Below are 20,279 nucleotides of genomic sequence, written 5' to 3'. Positions count from 1 at the left end.
CGCGACCAACTCTTGTTCCTTTCCTTTCATTGGGTCTTTAACTGTTCAATTGTAGCTTTCGTTGACTTCATTTACATCCCTTCTTCTTCGAATTCTTCTTCTCTCACCAAGTACCAATGTCAGCCACGCCCGAGCCAATCATATCACGTCACGTGGCAGTGATTGGCGCCGGAGCCTCCGGTCTTGTCACTGCTCGTGAGCTCCGCCGCGAGGGCCACACCGTGGTTGTCTTCGAGCGAGGCGATCAGGTTGGTGGCGCCTGGGTCTACACTCCGAAGGTCGACTCCGACCCCGAACTGACTCGGACCACGGTCCACTCCAGCCTCTACCACTCCCTCCGCACCAACCTCCCCCGAGAGTCCATGGGCTTCATGGACTACCCGTTCCTTGCCAAAGACGACCCGGACAGAGATCTGAGACGGTACCCGGGTCACCGCGAGGTTATGATGTATCTCCAAGACTTCACACGCGAGTTTGGGATTGGTGAGTTGATTAGGTTTGAAACAGAGGTGGTACACGTGAGATTAGTAGCAGAGGAAGAAGGCTTCAAATGGAAATGGAAAATAAAATCAAAACAGAGACAGAGACTGAGACTGAGAGGGGAAGACGAAAATGAAACGGTGGTTGAAGAGGAGGAGATATTCGACGCTGTTGTTGTATGCATCGGCCACTATACCCACCCTCGAGTCGCCTGCATTCCCGGTAATTCTTCGGCCACTACTACTTTAATTCACAATTTCAGTTGGTAAAACACGTTCGTCGTAATATTATAACATAAAAATGAGTTTAATCATGTTAATAAAATGAAATTAGAGAAATAATTACAGAAGATTGTAAACTTATACTATCTGATATTATACCCTCTGGTATGATTTTTTTTTTTTTTTTTTTTTCAGATAAAATACTATTTTTGTAACTAAATTTTATTGTATAAAATATTTTATTACAGTATTAATTTATAAAAAAAAATTATATAAATTATTATTTTCTTAATCTTATTATAAAATGACTGTATGGTATATAATATGAGTAAGTTTTTTTATTTATTTATTTTTTTCCACCTTCAGGAATAAATGAGTGGCGTGGGAAACAAATGCATTGCCACAGTTATCGTGTTCCTGAGCCTTTTCAAGACCAAGTACGTACCAAACATCTGAATCGGGTCAAAAAAGTTAATATCAGCTTTTGCAGTTGAAAATTTAAAATCAAAAGATTTATTAAAATTTAACGTGAAACTGATTCCAATTTGCTATATTAAAATAGAGATGGCATCTCATTCTCATGGCGCACGATAGATTTTTCCTTTAAAATATGACCTTTATGTTATAAATGAAATACAGTCAACACACCACTGCTAGTGTTTATATATTGTTCCTATAATCCTATTGTCTACTCTGAGGTTTTAGGTTTCTATTACCTACATGGTCGATCTGGAAAAGACATTTAAATATATCTTGAGTTTAATTAGTTCTATCATAGGGAAGTTCAACAAAATATAATTTTTCCTATATTTTTATAAAGGTTTTATTAGCGTATTCCTTTATAGCATTCATATTAGTGGAGGTAAACTTTTAGCTTTTAGTATCTAAAAAAGTTACATTATTTATTTTAACTTACAATTTCACAACTAACTCCACATTCTATTTTAGCAACTACTACATATAAATAATCTTTTTTTATTCTTTTTTTTATTTATTCTTCATCCTTCTCTCTCTCTCTCGCTTTGATCACAGCCACCCACCACCCACTGCCACCACCAACAACCCACCCACATCAACAAACCACCACCTACCTCCACAATAGACATAGCAAAACAGATCAGAATTTTCTTACCCGACCCGTTTGACCCGCAACCCGATTGACCCGTTTAAAAATGACCCATTATGACCCGCGACCCAATTGACCCGACCTAAACCCAACCCGATCTGCCCATTTTGCCACGTCTACTAACGTTGAGTAGATTAAGATTGAGGTGTAATTCTTATAAAATATTTACTTATTCTTTTTTACTTAATATGTTATGTACTCCATTATAGTTTGTCATTCTTTACTTGTCACCTTCATTTTCTCTTCCTACTTTAGACAAATCGAAGATTATACCAAAATTAGTTTCTAGAAAGCTGGAACAAAATTTGCACCAAATTTGGGTATCAAGTGTTTAAGGGTAATTGGTAAGTGGTAATAGTATTACCAGTGAGAATCTAATCACAGTTAAGGAATTCAGAAACAATTGATAGATTGCATCTATTTCAAAAAAAAACTTGTTTGAAAAATACGGGTCAACTCGACCCATCCCGCAACCCAACTTGACCCGCGATCTGATTGACCTGCAACCCGGTTGACTCGTTTAAAAATGACCCGTTTTGACCCGCGACCCGATTGACCCGCAAACCTGATTGACTTGACCCGAACCTGATCCGACCTGCCCGTTTTTCCACGTCTACTCCACAACAACTCTGATTAAAAAAAAAAAAAAAAACTGAAAAACAAAAACAACCACTAATGAAGCCAAATTCGTCAATTGATGAGCTTGTCCAAACGGGTTTACCAAGACGATTTGAAGCCCTGCACCAAGACAAAGGAAAATGTTTCTCTCGGAAAGGTCATCGGCATGGTGCCATAAAGTCAATAGCTAGAAGAGAATATTAATGGATTCGTAGTGTTATGAATAGTGATTTCTGTCTTACCTTTGATTGAGGTCTGGTGTGGCTTATATAGGGGTTTGCCTTTCTAGCCGTTGAGGCTTTCATGGTGACTTGAATGCTCCTGTTGTAATGCTTCTAGTGATTCAATTAAGGGAAGATCCTCCCAACAGTAACCTCTTTTAAGACCGTCTTTACATTACGGATCCTCTATAAATGCCCATTTATGAAGCTTTGGTTTGTATATTTTGTGTTACAATAAACCATAACATAAGTATATATAGGCGACTAAACCTAGACTATTAGTATAAGTAGGAGTGAGCTTGGGCCTATTATATTGGGCTAATATGTCTAACATATCTCTAACACCCTCCCTCAAACTCAAGGCAGACGCTCGATGAAGGCTTGAGGTTGGATAAGCATGAAAAGATTCCTTGGAGATGCCTTGAAGAATGCCTTTGAAGAAACCATGATGAAGAACGTGCAATTGACTGATTTTGGAGCTTCAAATGAAGAACGAGTCCAAAATCAAAATCTATGCAAAAAACTGAGCAAGATAGGCCATTTTGAAAATTTTGACTTTTGGTCAAAGGTTAATGCAATAAGTCAACAGTCAACAGTCAACATGGTCAACGGTCTACACGGTCTAGGTCGGGTCATGGATCGGGCTGCAAAGCCGCTGACATCATACGATGGCGTGTTAGTGACATGGATTAGGGCTAACATGGCTATGCTTGCATGTTTGATGACGTGGCAAGATGACGTCAGTCTTGATGTTAGTGAGTTTTCTGGTGCATGTGTGGCTCATGAGGTGTCTATTGGCATGTGGAGGCGAGGCCAGAAATCTGCTGGCGCGTGGAGGCATGTGCTTTAACGGATGACCGCCGGATTTCTTCCACATGCAAATCGGTAGACATCAAGGCCAACAAGGCAGCGCATGTGACTGTAAGGCGATCTGAGCAAGAGGAATCTAAAGCGGCACATGTGATTTTTGGTGAAAACTATGGAAGCACGTGGCGGCATGTGCAGAGGTGATAGGTCACCGGATTTTTGGGTTTTTCTCACGGGAGGCCGAGGAGCACGTTTATGTGGTTGGTTTCGTCAGTCGAAAGCTTGATTTGCACAGATCTGAAAAGGGAGGCACGACATGCTTGAGAGATCAAAGACATGACAACAAGACAACAACAGTGGTTCCGTGGGAGCTATGTGAAACCGTGGAGTCCAAATCAGTAGGCAAGCAGTGGCACTATGGTGGATTTGTGTTGTGCACATGGGAAACTTCTTTGTTGTGTAGAAATAGTTGTTTAATGCCAAGAACGAAGTTTAGCTCTGATACTATGTTATGAATATAAAGTGAAAGAGAAGGATTGAATAGTTTGTATATTTTGTGTTACAATGAACCATAACATAAGTATATATAGACGACTAAACCTAGACTACTAGTACAAGTAGGAATGGGCTTGGGCCTATTACATTGGGCTAATATGTCTAACATATCTCTAACAGTTCAGCGTGTTCCCTAGACGACAGGAATTTTCTAGCTCATCAACCACCACCACCACAAACCCACCTCAACAACCCACCCACATCAACAAAACACCACCTGCTGCCACCACCACAACTCTAATTTTAAAAAAATAAAAATAAAAAACTACTACCACCACCACAAACCCACCTAACAACCCACTCATATCAACAAACTACCACCTGCCGCCACCACCACAACTCTAATTTAATAAAAAATAAATAAAAATAAAAAATAAAACCTCATCCTCAAAGCTCTCGTCCTTGATCGTCATCCTTGGCCGTCCACTGATACCTACCATCCAAGTTGTTGTCCCTGGCTGTTGTCCAAGCCAACCTCGTCCTCAAAGACTAGTTCTTGAAGAGAGAGTGCTGATACTTTGAGTCAGAGGAAAAGAAAAGAGAAGAGAGAGAATGAAGAGAGAGAAACGAAGAAGACAATGAATGAAGAAAGTGCCGAATAAAATGTAGTTTTTTATTTTTTTGGCTTTGAGCTACAGTAACTGGTATTGATACCAATTTACTATAGCTCCAAAGCTAAAAATTTTAGCTTTGTCTCCAACATTGTAGCGTTGCTTTTTAGCATTGATAGTACTAAAAATAGCAATATGGCTTTTTAGCACCACTAATACTAAAACATATATTAATAAACCATTTTAGGAAATTTTTACGGAAAAATGAAAAAGTGATTAACTGTTTAACAGCCTTTTCAATTTCTCATAAAAATTTTCCCAAAATCGATGATTAATTATGTACTGAGGACATACATTAACCGAACTCATTTTATAATTATAAAATATGATGATTATAGTAGTTGTAGGGAGGATAGGCCCAGAAATGTATATTGGGCCTTGGGCCCTGTCCGAGAACACTTAGTTGTCCGAGGATAAGGGAACATTGATATAGAGGTACGGGTTAGTGAATGGAGGAAGGTGGTTGGCCATAAGGGTTTAGGAAGGTGATCCGAGGACAAATGAATCCTCGACATAACAGAGCAAAGATTAGAAGGGCTGACATGACATCAACAACAACATCCAGGGTAGTTTTAATGGAAAGGACGAGCATCAGGAAGGAGTAAGACGAAGGGGAAGGTAAGAAATATCTTAGAAAAAGCTGCTACCACCGCATTAAACGCTCTGTAGCTAACTCTCTAACCACATTAATGTGGAAGTGATACCTGAACAATAATGTTCAGCCTTACAGCTACTACTAAGAGTTTCAGGAAGGTGTTGATGGGACAAGGATAAGAGTTGGCCATTTGATCTACACGTGGAGGGCTGAGATAGAGGAAGGGATGGCAATATAAAGGAGAGAAATCCCATTATAGGGGGAGAATCGGAAAATTGAGAGGAAAACACTGTAGCAACAAAAACTAGACTTGTAATCAAGTTGAAAAGAAATATATACAAGAACTAACCTCCTCGGATTGAGCTGAGGGCAATTTTCTTTGGATAAAACCAGGTTATCTTTGTTTTCTTGTCATCTAGACCCACTATAACTGTTATCCAACTCATTAGAGCCTAGTTTTCTAACTCATTCTCTACAAATTCATTGTATTGGACTCTTTGGGCCCAAATTTTTTCACCTTTTGGGCTTAGGGATCAAACCGTGCCCTTACGGTAGTAATATGAAAACTCACTTAAAATATATATATTTTATATACATGTTTCTGCACAGATACAAGTAGTCTTATCTTAGGCTTTTGAATAAATTAACTTGGCGAACAAAATTGTTACCTCGTCAAGAACTCGATAAGGACGAGGCGCGCTGTACATTTATAATCCTGTTTTGCTTGTTCAGGAGGCACTATAAAACTTTTTTAGACTGAATTGAACATGAGACCTTTTATCTGATCAAAGCCAATCACCTATATTTCCTTAACTCCCTACTAGGGGAATATCTTCTGCTATCATAGGACCTTGTATCTATTGTATCATATATTTTGCCTGAAAAAACTCCATTCATTAAGTTTTGTTGCTCCATATTTTACTCTCCAAAGCATGATGGGAAGTTTAGTATTGCCGCCAGCCAAATTTTTTATTGAATCTTACCGTATTAAATAATTCTCTCCTTCTAGACTAGACATTTAAGTATCAGAAAATTCCATTAGTTTACTTAACGAAACAAATTCTATTCATCTGATATTAGCTTATTAGGAAATGTGTTGAAACTGGTTAAGGTAGACAGTCTGAAAATTTAACATTGCCCCTGAATATGGCATGCCTTTTTTTTCTAGGTAACTAAATTTTACTTTTATAACCAATCTGCATGGTGCTATACTGAGCTAAAATTTAGCAGACCAGTCATGTTTTTTTGCAATGAGTCGGGGCTGAGGTCATGTATGTAAACAATGTTCAGTAATTAGGACCTACCACTTACAGCTTATTATATTCTCAGTTTCAATTCTTTCCCCACACAAGTGATTAGCCTGCCTTATCCATTCTTGCTTTCTACAGGTTGTAGTTGTGATAGGGAGTTCAGAAAGTGCATTTGATATTTCTCAGGAAGTAGCCACAGTGGCCAAAGAAGTCCACATTGCAGCTAGAACGGTCCTAGATGGTGTATTTGGAAAGCAACTTGCCTATGATAATATGTGGCTTCATCCTATGGTAAGTCCTCAGTCCTCACCCTCGGTGAAACTGAGTGGCTATTAGAAGAAGTCAACAAGTACTTCAACTTTTTAAATTTTTATTTATTTATTTAGATATTCCTACTTATTAGGGGAACATTATTTCACAATCTTCTTTCATATAAAAATAAGTAAAGAGTATGTTAAGAAAGTATATGTATATTTTCTAAAAAAGGATTTTGTTTGGGGCATTTAGAAATGTAATAGAAGACTAACAAAAAGGGATGAGAGGTATGTTTCTGTGACTCCGGGACGGGCTACTTGGAGGTACTATGTACTAACCATAATTAAACCATTGCAGATAGAAGGTGTCAATGAAGATTGTTATGTATATTTTCAAGATGGTAGTTTTGTCATTGCTGACATCATTCTACATTGTACAGGGTATGCTGCATACTCCAATAAATTTTGCCTTTGCTTTGATTTACGACCCAAATTGCCTTTACACAAAGTTTCATATTGAGTATAAAATTCCTGAATGAACCAAAAATGAAACATTAAATATATGGTAATTAAAAGTTGTTTATCTTTTTTAAGGTACAAGTATCATTTTCCTTTTCTTGAAACCAATGGTGTCGTGACTGTGGATGACAACCGGGTGGGGCCATTGTACAAGCATGTTTTTCCACCAACCTTGGCCCCTTGGCTTTCCTTTGTTGGGTTAACATATCAGGTTTATCCCTACTTAATTTAGTGTGCCCTTGTTCATGGTTGGATCTTTAATTTAATCTTATTACATGGTGGAAGTAAATTTTTGTATTTGGTTGGTGCTAGACTATTCCTTTCCCCATTTTTGAATTACAAAGCAAGTGGATAGCTGGTGTTTTATCTAATCAATTCACGCTTCCATCACAAGAGGAGATGATTGAAGATGTTGAAACCTTCTACTCATCACTTGAAGCTTCTGGCACTCCGAAGCGATATACTCATCGTGTGGCTAATATCCAGGTAATTTTGGTCAAAGTCAAAAGCCTACAATTTGGCGGATTTTCATTTTTCCTTATTTAATTTTTTTCATGCCCGCATTAAGTATGGTGGCGTATGACCCATTTTCAATATAAACATTGTTAAATTATCCCAAACTAGCAATCTACAGACCATAAGGGTGTCTCAATACTGACTTGCACCTCGTAAAATCTTCCTTGATTATTAGTAAAAGAGCAGCTAAGTTAGAGGAGAAATCTTATTTGGGATGTTATTTTCTAGGTAGGGTACAATACATGGCTTGCAGGTCAATGTGGATGTCCTGCATTTGAAGAATGGAGAAAGCAAATGTGTTATGACACTTTGAAGCGCAGACTCGCCCAACCTCGGTCTTACCGCGATGAATGGGAAGATCAACATTTGGTTTTGCAAGCTCAAAAGGATTTCATCAAGTACACCCCAAATCAAGTTAGTGACAGATACGTCTCTCAGTAATCAAGTTTCAAGACTCACCCTTTTGCACTATATCGCACTTGCTAGAACCCCAGTCAGCCTTCTATTGTTGTCTTCTATTCCCTTGGTTTAGTCATTGTTCGGAGTTGTAATGTAAGTTAAGAATAATGAAAACGTGTTCCTTTGAATTGAAATTGAATAATGGGATTAATTTAAACATACTTAAATTTTTTTAGTAATTTAATAAAAATCATGTTTATATATATATATATATATATATATATATATATATTTGTTTTCTTTGTTTGTGTTTGTTTTATTTAGCAAAGAAGTCAAGCGTAAGCTTAGGTTTAAGATTGATCATTAAATAGGCCAAACTCTGCCATAATAACAGGTTCGTGAACAAAGTCTGGGATATAAGCCATGCATGAATCTTTTGCATATATATTTCAAATTGATTCACACACACACACACACATATATATATATATATATAAATTAGCCATTTGTTTCAATAAATTTGCACTTTGGCCCTCTCAACTATATTATTAATTTTTTTAATAGTAAATTTAAGCCCAAACAATACCCCAAAACAAACCCACGTAAGACAAACAAAAAATAAAATAAAATATAAAATTCCTAAGCCAATTCTAAATTTCTAACTAGTTTAAGTGGACACTCACACACATCTGACAACACACAAGACACCAAAAAAAAAAAAAAAAAAAAAAGATAATTACAGATTACCCACATATAGTTTAGCTCGAATTTAACTTACCCACCCGTGGTTTTATTTTTGACACTTTACCCACCCGTGGTTCATTTCGTCTATGCTCCGTAACCCACCTCTAATTTTTCCATTACTCTAACACGTTTCATCAAAAAATCAAACAAGAAATTAGATCAAACACTATTCTTGCACACACTCTCTACGCTTGCTCACCCACTTGGGATCTTAGATGCTACAATGCCACCCACTTAATTTATTAGACAAAGAAACATCTAGGTTTTAATCGTGTAAGGAAATTGAATTTCCTAATCTGAAAGTGAAACCTTTCTAGACAATTCCAATAATGCACCTGCTCAAAAAAAATTCCAGAAACACCAAAATTGAAGTAACAACGTGGAATTTCCCAAATCACAAACCCCCTTGCAATAAACCCCACAACAATAAAAAAAACCCCAAATGGAAAAGGAAACTGAATTTCCTAATTTGAAAAAACACAAACACTTTTACATCAAACCCCAGAAAATTCAAACCCTAAAAAAAATAATCAAGAAAAACCCAAACAGAATATTTCCCCCATAATCAAGAAAAACCAAAACAAATTCGATTAAAAACACACACACATATATAGTACACAATTGCATAAATTGAGCAATGAATTTGTTGGGACTAGAGCTTAGTGGAAGGAGAAGTCGTTTTAATAAAATGAGCTCACGGCGAGGCCTTTTGGGTCTTGTCCATTGCCCAAAACATTATCCAAGTGTTTAATCTCATCATAGCAACCAAGTCCCACAAACCAAATTTAACAATTAAAAGGGGAAAAAAAAAGTGAAACTATATAATTTTTTTTTTTTTTTTTTTTGGTAGAAAGGGTGTAATATAAACAAACTAAACAGGGGAAACAGATACAGGACAAAGCCTGTTTACATACTGCCCACGACAGTCAGCTTCAACAAAAGGAACAATTCCCACAGGAGGACAAGAGAATACAGCAAAATCATTTTCCATGGACGCTCCTAACTTCGCCAACTGATCTGCACACATGTTTGCTTCTCTATAAGCATGTCTAAAACTAACTTAGGGAATTTGACTAGCTAACTATCTGCAATCTTCCATCAATGAGGAATTCACAGTATTAGACTTAGACTGATTGGAGAATGCATCCACCAAGGCTTTAGCATCCATCTCCACAATCAAAGCTTGGACTTGAGCTTGCACACAAAGGATAAGCCCATCACAAAGGGACCACAACTTAGCTAGACAACTGTTCACTGGACCAAATTTCCTGGCATAACCAAGCACCCAGTTACCCTTCTCGTCTCTAACCACACCTCCACCACCAGCCAAACCGAGGGAATCAACTGATGAGCCATCCGTATTAAGCTTCTTCCAGCCGGTATTAGGCTTCTCCCATCTAATGCTTTTCAACTCCACTCTTTTTGCTGCTGTATGACTGCTTGCACAATAATTATATTCCATGACTCGGCCTAAAATCTCTTTAGTAACATGCAGGTTCTGCACTTCTCTCTTGAACACATGCTGATTTCTATTTTCCAGATCATCCATATTGCGAACAAAAACACCTGGAACCACGGCATCTGACCTTGTCTATGACTCAGCTTAGCATTGCAGTTAGAAACCAGCCACTCCTTAAGGTTCTCCGCAAAAAACACCGGGTCTGAGGGCAGAACACCAAGCTGGTACCAAATGGCTCTAACTGAGGGGCAATCCCTCAATGCATGAATAATGCTTTCAGGACTATTAAGACAAATTGGACAAGAATTCTCGATATTCATACCTCTTGCCATGAGACACTCCCTTACACCGATGCTGTGGTGCATACATTGCCAAACAAAAAATTGAATTCTTGGCAGTGTTTTGAGCTTCCAAATCCACCTTCCCCTAAAAGGCACATCCAGATTAGGCAAGGTTAGAGAATATGTTGTCTTGAAGTCAAACTTACCCTTAGACGATAACTTCCAGGGTAATTTATCTTATGTTCTTGCTGTTAAGGGAATTGGGGTGGCTTGAATGGCCCTTTTAATATCATTTGGCAACTCCATCTGCATTCTATCCCAATCCCATCCACCAGGATGGCCCACTTCCTTAACCTTCAACCCAGCTGATTCAAGAGTCAAAGGACCTTGAATGACTTGCCTTAAAGGCCCAATCCCTAGCCAATTATCATGCCAAAAGTCCAGATTACTATCAGCCCCAGGTAACCATTTAATACCTTTCTTGAAAACATCTTCACCCTTTTTCAAACTCTTCCAAACTCTAGAGCTAGACAACTTGTTAACATTCCTAGAGTTCACCCGTTGATGATTACAATACTTCATTCTTAGCACCCTTGCCCAAGGAGCTTTTTCTTCGGTATGGAACCGCCAATTAAGTTTTGCAAGCAAGGCTGTATTCCTGCCCCTGGCTGTTTGGAGGCCCAACCCCCCATCTTCCTTAGGCCTAGTAACCTTTCTCCAACCTACCCAATGCATTTTTTTATTATTATCAGAGGAACCCCATAGGAAGTTCCTATTTACTCTATCAATGCCCTCTAACACCTTCCCAGGCAGCATGCAGTTCTGCATCACATAAGATGGAATAGTCGAAGAGGCAGCTTGAATTAGGACAGATCTTCCTGCCATGGACAGAAGGTTCGCCTTCCACTCGGCAAGCTTCGATTTGACTTTATCTAACACAAAGTTAAAGTCCTGGTTCGATCCTCCATGGTGTCTAATGGGGAATCCAAGGTACTTCCCCAAACAGCTAGTAGATTGAAACCCAAGAACGGAAACCAGGGCTTCCTCTTCATCCTGGCCAATATTTGGTGAAAAGAAGACTACTTTGCCTCACTTATAATTTGACCTGAATCCATACAAAACTTGTCCAAGACTTCTTTAACCGCCATACAATTCTCCGTATTAGCCTTGGCAAAGAGAACCAAATCATCGGCAAAAAAGAGATGAGAAAAGGAAGGGCCGCTTCTAGAAGCTTTCACTGGTCTCCAAACACCCTCTTCACATTTATCTTGAATTAGCTGGCCAAGATACTCCATGCACATGATAAAAATATATGGGGATAGAGGATCCCCTTGCCTTATTCCTCTAGTTGGCATAAAAGGCTCCAAGCTACTGCCATTAAAGAGGATAGAAGTTGACACAGTAGTGATGCAATTCATTATAATCTCAATGAGATTATTAGGGAGGTTAAATCTGCTCAACATGCTTTTTATAAAGCTCCATTCCAGCTTATCATAAGCCTTTTCTAGGTCGATTTTGAGTGCCATGTACCCCACTTTCCCTCTCGTTTTGCCTATTGTATGAATGACCTCTTGGACAATAATAGCATTATCCACCCCCCGCCTACCAGGAACAAAGGCTGCCTGACACGGGGATATAATCTTATCCAAATAGGGGCGAATTCTTCCTACCAGCACTTTGGAAATGATCTTATACACCGAGTTACAAAGGCTTATGGGACGGTAACTTCCAATTGTCTCAGGACCTTGAACCTTCGGAATAAGGACAATATTTGTGTTATTTAGATAATCAGGAACTTTCCTCTCTCTAAACACTTTCTTGATTTCTTCTCTAACCGAGTCCCCAACAATGGTCCAAAATCGCTGGAAAAAACCAGCATGAAGACCATCCGGTCCAGGGGCTTTTAAAGCCTTTAACGACCACAAAGCAGCTACAATTTCCTCCTCTGACACCATAGGGCTAATACTTTCTTTTTCTTCCTCCGACAGTTTGGCTTGCCATTGGGAATGATAATTCAGCTCCCCTGTGGCTGAGACCTGGCTAGTGGTGTAAAGCTTGAAAAACCCTTCCCTGAAGTGATCCATAACTTCCCTTTCCTCAAAAATCCAATCCCCTACCCCATTTTTAACTGACCAAATATGGTTCCTTTTCCTTCTGGCTAGGGCTGATATGTGATAGAAGGAAGTATTACGGTCACTTTGTCTCTTGGCCATTCACCATTTCCAAATCCTTAAGAAGCTGAGACTCTAATAGAATCAAAGAGGGAGATGGATTATTAGCCATTGCCCTTTGAACTCCATCTAAACGAGCCATGATTCTCCTTTTCTTTGCAAATATATTCCCGAAATGATTCTTATTCCACAGCTTAGCCTCCTTTGCAAAATTTTCTATATTCTCCGGAAGCTCCATAGACCTCTTCCACGCCTGATTAACTACTCTCGAAAAGGAAGGGTTAGAGAGCAAGAAGCTTTGAAAACGGAACGGTCTATTAAGATAATTCATCCTCCTAGGCAGAGTTTCAAGAAGAACTGGGCAGTGATCCGAGTGACATCTCGTGAGATGAGAAATTCTAGCTTCCGGATACAGAAGACACCAGCTCGGATTCATGAAGTATCTATCAATCCTTTCTTGGATAAAATAGTTGGCATCTCTCTTATTTGTCCAAGTAAACCTTCGCCCATTGAACCCTAAATCCACCATATTACACCTATCTAAGCACTCCTTGAATAGAAGGGATCTATTAATGCTTACTGGTCTACCCCCCAACTTATCCTCATTAACTAAGGGTTCATTAAAATCTCCAGCTATCACCCAGGGTTTATTATGCATCTCTGCCACTCTGGACAGATTATTCCATAAAATACTTCTCTCCTCACTCCTCGGGCTAGCATAAATTGCAGTAAAAAACCAGGATAGATTAGAGGATAGTACCTTGACCTCAACATGGATCTCTTGTTCTGTAGTAGCCAGCTGATCAATCTCCACCATGTCTGAATTCCACAGCAACCACAAGCCTCCAGTACGGCCAATTGTCTCCGTAATAATTGCACCATCGAATGGAAGTCTGTCAGTGATCTCTCTTGCTCTTTCTCCCCCAAGACGGGTTTCCATTATTACAATTATTGTCGGATTGTGTATCCCTACCAAGTCCCTTACATGTTTCTGAAAATTGGGCTTCAGAACCCCTCTACTATTCCAAACTATAAAATTCATAATAAAATGAAAAATGGGGAAAAGGAACATATCAAGCAGGAGCAGTAACTCCACCACCATTCTCGAAATCCATCCCAACTTCGCCATCACCGGAACCCCCCTGCTCACTAATCTTGCTGTTGTGGGTCCGCTGATCGACTGGCTCGGCTTGAAGAACGGAATCAGCAGTAACTCCTCCATCATTTTTGAAATCCATCCCAGCTTCACCCTCGCCGGAATCCCCCTGCACTCTATCCTTGCTGTTATGAGTCCGCTGATCAACTGGATCAGCTTGAACAACGGAATCAGCTTGAAGGCTTGGCTCGGCTGGGTGACAACTCGGTCTTCCACAAACATCACCGACCTTGCTGCCTCCGGGACGGTCTGAGCGAACACAGGAAAATTCTCCTCCTCCGGTACCCACACGCCAGTTCGACACCACATCAGGCTCTCCACTCTTCTTACCCTTAGCTTTAATCCCCACTTCCTTTTAGACCGGAGCTGTAAACTGAAATTTGTTCTCATGACTGCCCTTGCTGCCATCAGAGGTGCGCCAACTCCAATTCTGAGAGTTAAGAGTTTCTGGCTGCATTTGAGTGGGAATAGCCCTACTCCTAGCCAAACCCTTGAAACTATATAATATTTAATAGACAACATACATATTATTAGGGGGCTTTAGTGTGTGTAACATTCAGATCATCGAAATAAATCTCTCATCGAAATCCACTAACATAATGAAGTTATCATCATTAGCCGAATTCAAAAAATCATGCATTTTTTATACACAAATATTAAATATAAAATAAAAACCAAAAAATAAAAAGAAATAGTGGAGGTAATGTGCTCAGACAGCCAAGGGTTTGTAATCAGAAAATGGGAAGAAGAACCCAGATCAGAAACTCTAGTCCACAAATAGCCTCATCACCGCACACTTCAAACAAACACAGACAGAGACAGAAAAATTAGAGGTGGCTTACCATCACATTTGAACCCAAGTTCTTCAGCCTGAACAGGAGCAACAAGTGAAGAGATCAGTCCTGTTTGTGGAGCATCTAAGATCCCAAGCGGTTGAGCAAGCATAGAGAGCGTGTGGGAGAGGAGTGTTTGATCTGATTTCTTGTTTGATTTTTTGATGAAACCTGTTAGAGTGATGGAAAAATTAGAGGTGGGTTACGGAGCATAGACGGAATGAACCACGGGTGGATAAATTGTCAAAAATAAAACCACGGATGGGTAAGTTAAATTAGGTCTAAACCACAGGTGGATAATCTATAATTATCCCAAAAAAAAAAAAAAAAAAAACTTTCTAAATGAATGCTTATTTGGAGTTTCAAAAAAATATTGTTTATACTTTTGCCCCTCTAACTCCAAGTCCTGGCTCCGTCCTTGAATTCATGCATTCCATTGCAACAAACTTGTTTCCCAAGAATGCCATGGTGCAAGTCATGTCTTGCAAGGGAGTCACCATGCCACTTGTTTGAGTACTCAGTTTGGCGTCACCTTTCTTGCCTTGAAGAGGTGTTTACCCATTCTGTTTTTTACCCATTCCATTACTACCTACACGGTTACCCCAACACCGTAACATCATCATCTTCAATATAATCACTTCTTAATCATGTTAGAAGTGATTCAAGACCACCACCAACACATGGCCATGGTTAGCACAATTCTTGTAAACATATTATGTTAGAACCTTCCTTTGATTCCATTGTCTAGTGTTGATCATCCAGACGCAATGAACTATGTCCTGCAAAGAGATTAATCATATCCAAATGCAGGGGCGTAGCCAGGAATAATTACTTGGGGGGGCCGGATTGTAATAGAGATATACTAAATATAATTTCTAAGTCTATTGAATACAAAATTATCAACTTTCATATATCATCATATTTTTGTACGTTAATTAACATAAAAAACTGTCTAGTTCAATGTAGACATACAATAAAGAACATTCACATCAAATCATGGAATAAAATTCATCCATTATCATCCACAGTGAAATTCCCTGCAATTTCCTTCTCTATATAAACTATCATACTATCATATTCCCTGCAATTCCCTGCAATTTGCTCATTATTTGGTACCTAATTTCAAAGTATGGACCTTTTAGGATAAAAAAATTAAATAAACAAATCACTTAAAAGTATAAACAAAGTAACAAACTACATAAACAAAATACACTAACTCCCGGGTCAATGGGTCACAGCCCTCATCCCAATTGCCTTCCATATATTTTACTTACTTTACTAATTACTACCCAACTACACAATGCAAGCCCCATGGCCCCCACCCTACCCACACTGAAGAGACAAACAAGAAACAACACAAAAGCCAAAAGTCATAGAGCAGCCAGTGGAGTCAGTGGGTAAAGACTCAAGAATATAGAATACAAAAACAATAAACACAAAAAGACAAAGTCAAATAAGCATAAATTGCTTTGCTGGCAAAGGGTATCACATAATCACAATTTCACATACTCACATACACATATTTTATATTTAGTTCAGTAACTTCAATTGTAGAGAAAAAAAGAGAGAAGTCAGAAGTGAGATGAGAATGAGATACCTTGAGGAATTGAGATTGAGATGAGGGCTTGAGGTTGAGGTGATGAATAGAACAGCTGAACAGGTCAGCGGGCTAGTGGAATTTGCGGCGACAAGGCAAGTAGGCGAGGACTGAGGAGATTGTTTCTAAGGAGAGGCGTGACAGTGTGACACTATGGAGGTGTGAATTGAGAACAGAAGGGAAAAAAAAAGGCAGCGTGACAATCAGATTGTTTTCTCCTTTTTCTAACGATGAGGATTGAATTTTAAGATGCCTTTGTTTTGTTTGATCAGGCATTTTAGATTTGGGATTGGGCTGGGTTGGAAGTGTGTTTAGTTTAAAGAAGAAAATTTTTGTTTTATTAGGGATTCGGGGCTGGCTAGTGGGGATGGATGTGGGCCAAGGTTTTTCTTTAATTTTAAGTTGTATTGGACTAGAACTAGAAGAATGGTTGAAATAGTTTAGGGGGGGCCATGTCAATTTTTTACCTACTTTAATGGAAATTTGAAAATTTTTTTTGGGGGGGGGGGGAGGGGGCATGAGCCAAGTGGCTCCGCCCCTGTCCAAATGCAATGAAACTTATAGTATTGATAGACTACTAATTAATACCCCTTGACAAGGGCATATTAATTTGTTAGTGAATAAATATATCTTTAACCAGGAACTATATAACCTTATCTAAAAGTCACTTTTCTTACTAATAAATGTGTATGTGAAACAACACTATTCCTCAAGTGGAATTATTACATATATGAGAGTGCACCATGTTATGGTATGATCACTCATTATTACCATTAATTCATTAACATGATCTACCACGGTAAACACACCAAACATAATATGTACTATAGCAACAACAAAAAAGTAACAAACAAATTCAAGTTAATAACCTAGTAACACTCATAGTCAAGAAAAACAAAAAAACTTAAATTCAAGAAAATGGGATCATCAAAAACAAAATCACCCAAATCTATGGTTAGTGGCAAGGCATTTTGTGCATCGACAATTAAAACTAACTAGACTGCGTTGGTAACCTGGTTCTTTAAACATACATTAATTTTTTAGTAATTTAATAAAAGTATTAAAAACCATGTTTTTTTTTGGGGGGTGGGGCTCAAATAAACCATAATGTACTTTCTTACTCTTGAAATTAAATTTAAATAGAAAATATTGTAGATGAAAATTGAAGAGAGAAGGGGGACATAAGAAATTACAAGGTTCAAGTAATAACCTATGTCTACGGTGGGACTCCTTAGACGACTACATCTTTGATATTCTTACGCTTTAAATTAGAATTACCCTAATAGGTATATATAGGAGTTGTAGGGTCTAGGGTTAGCCCTGGATGGGCTTTACAATAAATTGAGCGTCTTGGGTCATTATATCATAAACAAAATAAATTAATATCCTTAAAACTCTCCCCAAAATTCAAGGTATATAGAAACTTGATGGTGCATTGAGTTTGGAGTATAAGCTCATTAAGATGCCTTGAAAGTGATGAATAGATTTGATGAATAATAGATTAGGCACAATGTGGAATGAATTTGTAAGTGGGTTGGCAAATTTCGCATATACGAGACCCAAATAAACCAATATGAGGGGTTTAGGAGCTTTATATGAGAAAACGAACTTTGAAATCGGAATCTATTCAAAAAAATGAAGCAAGATAGGCTACATGGGAAAGGTCAACTTCGTCAACATTCATATTCAACGTTATCATAAAAAGTCAATAGTTCAATGGTGTTAGATTTGTTTTGAAATCATTTGGGTTAGACCAAAAAGAAGATCTACAGATGTGGCAGCGTAATAAGACTAAAGGGTGACGTATGTCATAATCACATTGTGGTTGATGTGGCAAAATTTTTATTCATGCGTAGGGTGCATGCTAAGCATGGCAGTGCACGATTGGAATTCTGACCAACACAAGGTGTGTGGCTTAGGAATGACTTGGTCCACCATTCTACTAAAAAATCTTCACTTATTTAAAATTGTTGAGTCAGTTTAACTATTTTTTTTAATCATACGCTGACTCAGCAATTTTAAACAGATGTAAGTCATTTAATGAAACGTAGTCCATCATAAAGACCATATAATTTCTCGTGACTTAGTTGGTGTTGCGTGGGTATCTTCTTTTGGCGTATATAAGGGATTTTGATGACTAATTTTTGGGGTTTTGATCACCGATTGGTTTTTGTCGCCAGATTGGCAAAGTGTCTGGTGGAGCACGATGGAGCGAATGATGTCTAAGAGTGGCACGTGGAAGTACTATCATTGGTGCATAAGAGCACATAGGGAAGTGTTTTTTTTCTTTTTTCTATTGTCATGTAAATCAACTCCTAAAAGTAGTTGAATTTTGGTGTTTGCACGGTGATTTGAGATGGCGAGGCAAGTGAACTTGACAAAGGCAGATTTGTTGTCAGAGTATATTTGTTGAGTAGTTCATAGCTTAACTGGTTTTTTTTTTTTTTTTTTTGGAATTTACTAACGTGTGACCTTAGGGCATATATTAATAAACCAGTTTAAGAAACTTTTTATGAAAAGGCGAAAAAGTAATTAATTGTTTTGACAGTTTTTTCAATTTTCCATAAAAATATTCCCAAAATGGATGGTTAATGTGTGCTACTAATTTTGGATGGAATTTACACTAAATTGAGCCTTAGGGACTTATGTCTTATTTAAACAAGTACAAAAAGGAGAAGGAAAGGAAAAATATAAATAAATAAAATACACCAGTGTAAGGCTGTAAATAAACCAAACTATTTATGACCAGTTTCGGTGTAGCTTAAAATAAAAAATAAAAAAATTATTTGTCTTCTTTTATTTAGCAAATGAACTAGACGTAAGTCTATGTTTGTGCTCAACTATTAAATGAATCAAACTCATGATATATTGCTTGATTTTAAGTATATATAATATGATATGTTTATATAGACTTGATATTGGATTTTGTTTTTTGTAAAAATTATGTTGATGAATATAATTTATTAAGTTCAAATAACAAAAATCCATATATTTGATCATTTCAAATAGAATATAATTTTAATTATAATTTTTTGTTAATTAGTTTAGATTTGTTAAGGGTAAAATTTGTTAGTCATGATGTTTATTATATAAGGTGAAAGGATAAATTAATCAAGTATTTTGTGAACAAATTCGAGTTCATTAGAAAATAAAATAAATTAGGCATAAACACATAATTTAGTTTAATGATAAGCTTGAATTCAACCCGTATTAAAATTAAAATTAAATGAAGAAATATATACTGAACTTTAGTAGTAGACTCGACTCAATACTTGATTCAAGATGTTTACACGCCTACTCCAGAAAGAGTGGAACTAGCACATGTAGGCTTGTAGCAAGATACTCTTTTGGAAATGGTCTTGGAGTAAGCCTCTCAAGTCGTATCTTTCATTTTTCATACATAATGCACAACAATTGTGAATTTTTTTTTTTTTTTTTTTTTTTTTTTTTTTGAGTTTGCACCTAAAATAGAACTTTTTAGGCATAATTTTTTTGACAACGTATAGTGACGTGTTAATAAGAGTAAATAATAAAATGATATCACCAACAAACTCAATCATTACCTCATATAAAAGGTTGTATATGTAGTATTATTGTTCACAAAATAATGTTATTTTGAGTTTATTTTTATAGTAATATCGTTTATGCCAACTAGATGTCAATGCCAGACAATGAATACTAAATCTAGCAACACAAGCAAAAGTTATAAGAAGAGTGGGAAAAAGAAAGGCAAAAATACACTTTTGGTCCCTACGTTGTGAGCCGATTCTCGATTTGATCCCTAAATTGATTTCACTTCTAGGTCAGTCCTAGATTTTAGAAAATCATTTTTATTTTGGTCATTATCGTCAACCCAATAACAGAGA

The 20,279-nt window shown here is 37.6% G+C and overlaps 2 protein-coding genes and 3 non-coding genes across 6 annotated transcripts; 1 reads left to right on the top strand and 4 right to left on the bottom strand.

Annotated features, from left to right (window-relative positions):
• Positions 1 to 11: 11 nt before the first annotated feature.
• Positions 12 to 8,411, top strand: LOC126710410 (flavin-containing monooxygenase FMO GS-OX-like 5). Of its 2 annotated transcripts, none has more exons than XM_050410849.1 (7): positions 12 to 702; positions 1,068 to 1,138; positions 6,671 to 6,775; positions 7,097 to 7,179; positions 7,333 to 7,468; positions 7,570 to 7,743; positions 8,002 to 8,411. In XM_050410849.1, exons 1-7 carry the CDS (start codon positions 117 to 119, stop codon positions 8,212 to 8,214), a joined length of 1,368 nt encoding a protein of 455 aa, XP_050266806.1. In that variant the 5' UTR covers positions 12 to 116; the 3' UTR covers positions 8,215 to 8,411. The 2 variants fall into 2 exon arrangements, with proteins under 2 accessions (XP_050266806.1, XP_050266805.1); XM_050410848.1 differs by having other exon boundaries at positions 13 to 702; positions 6,623 to 6,775.
• Positions 8,412 to 9,570: 1,159 nt separating this feature from the next.
• On the bottom strand, positions 9,571 to 9,682 carry LOC126710654 (small nucleolar RNA Z152/R70/R12). Its single transcript, XR_007649714.1, has one exon. It is a non-coding gene; the product is annotated as a small nucleolar RNA Z152/R70/R12 (small nucleolar RNA).
• Positions 9,683 to 12,849: 3,167 nt separating this feature from the next.
• LOC126708382 (uncharacterized) lies at positions 12,850 to 13,767 on the bottom strand. The gene has a single exon (XM_050408170.1). It carries the CDS (start codon positions 13,765 to 13,767, stop codon positions 12,850 to 12,852), a length of 918 nt encoding a protein of 305 aa, XP_050264127.1.
• A 751-nt stretch (positions 13,768 to 14,518) lies between these two features.
• On the bottom strand, positions 14,519 to 14,604 carry LOC126710653 (small nucleolar RNA R11/Z151). Its single transcript, XR_007649713.1, has one exon. It is a non-coding gene; the product is annotated as a small nucleolar RNA R11/Z151 (small nucleolar RNA).
• Positions 14,605 to 14,684: 80 nt separating this feature from the next.
• Positions 14,685 to 14,782, bottom strand: LOC126710650 (small nucleolar RNA Z157/R69/R10). Its single transcript, XR_007649710.1, has one exon. It is a non-coding gene; the product is annotated as a small nucleolar RNA Z157/R69/R10 (small nucleolar RNA).
• Positions 14,783 to 20,279: the final 5,497 nt, after the last annotated feature.

The sequence above is a fragment of the Quercus robur genome, chromosome 12 (genome assembly GCF_932294415.1).
Source record: "Quercus robur chromosome 12, dhQueRobu3.1, whole genome shotgun sequence".
NCBI classification, from domain to species: Eukaryota; Viridiplantae; Streptophyta; class Magnoliopsida; order Fagales; family Fagaceae; genus Quercus; species Quercus robur.
This window is presented reverse-complemented; position numbering and strand designations above follow the sequence as displayed.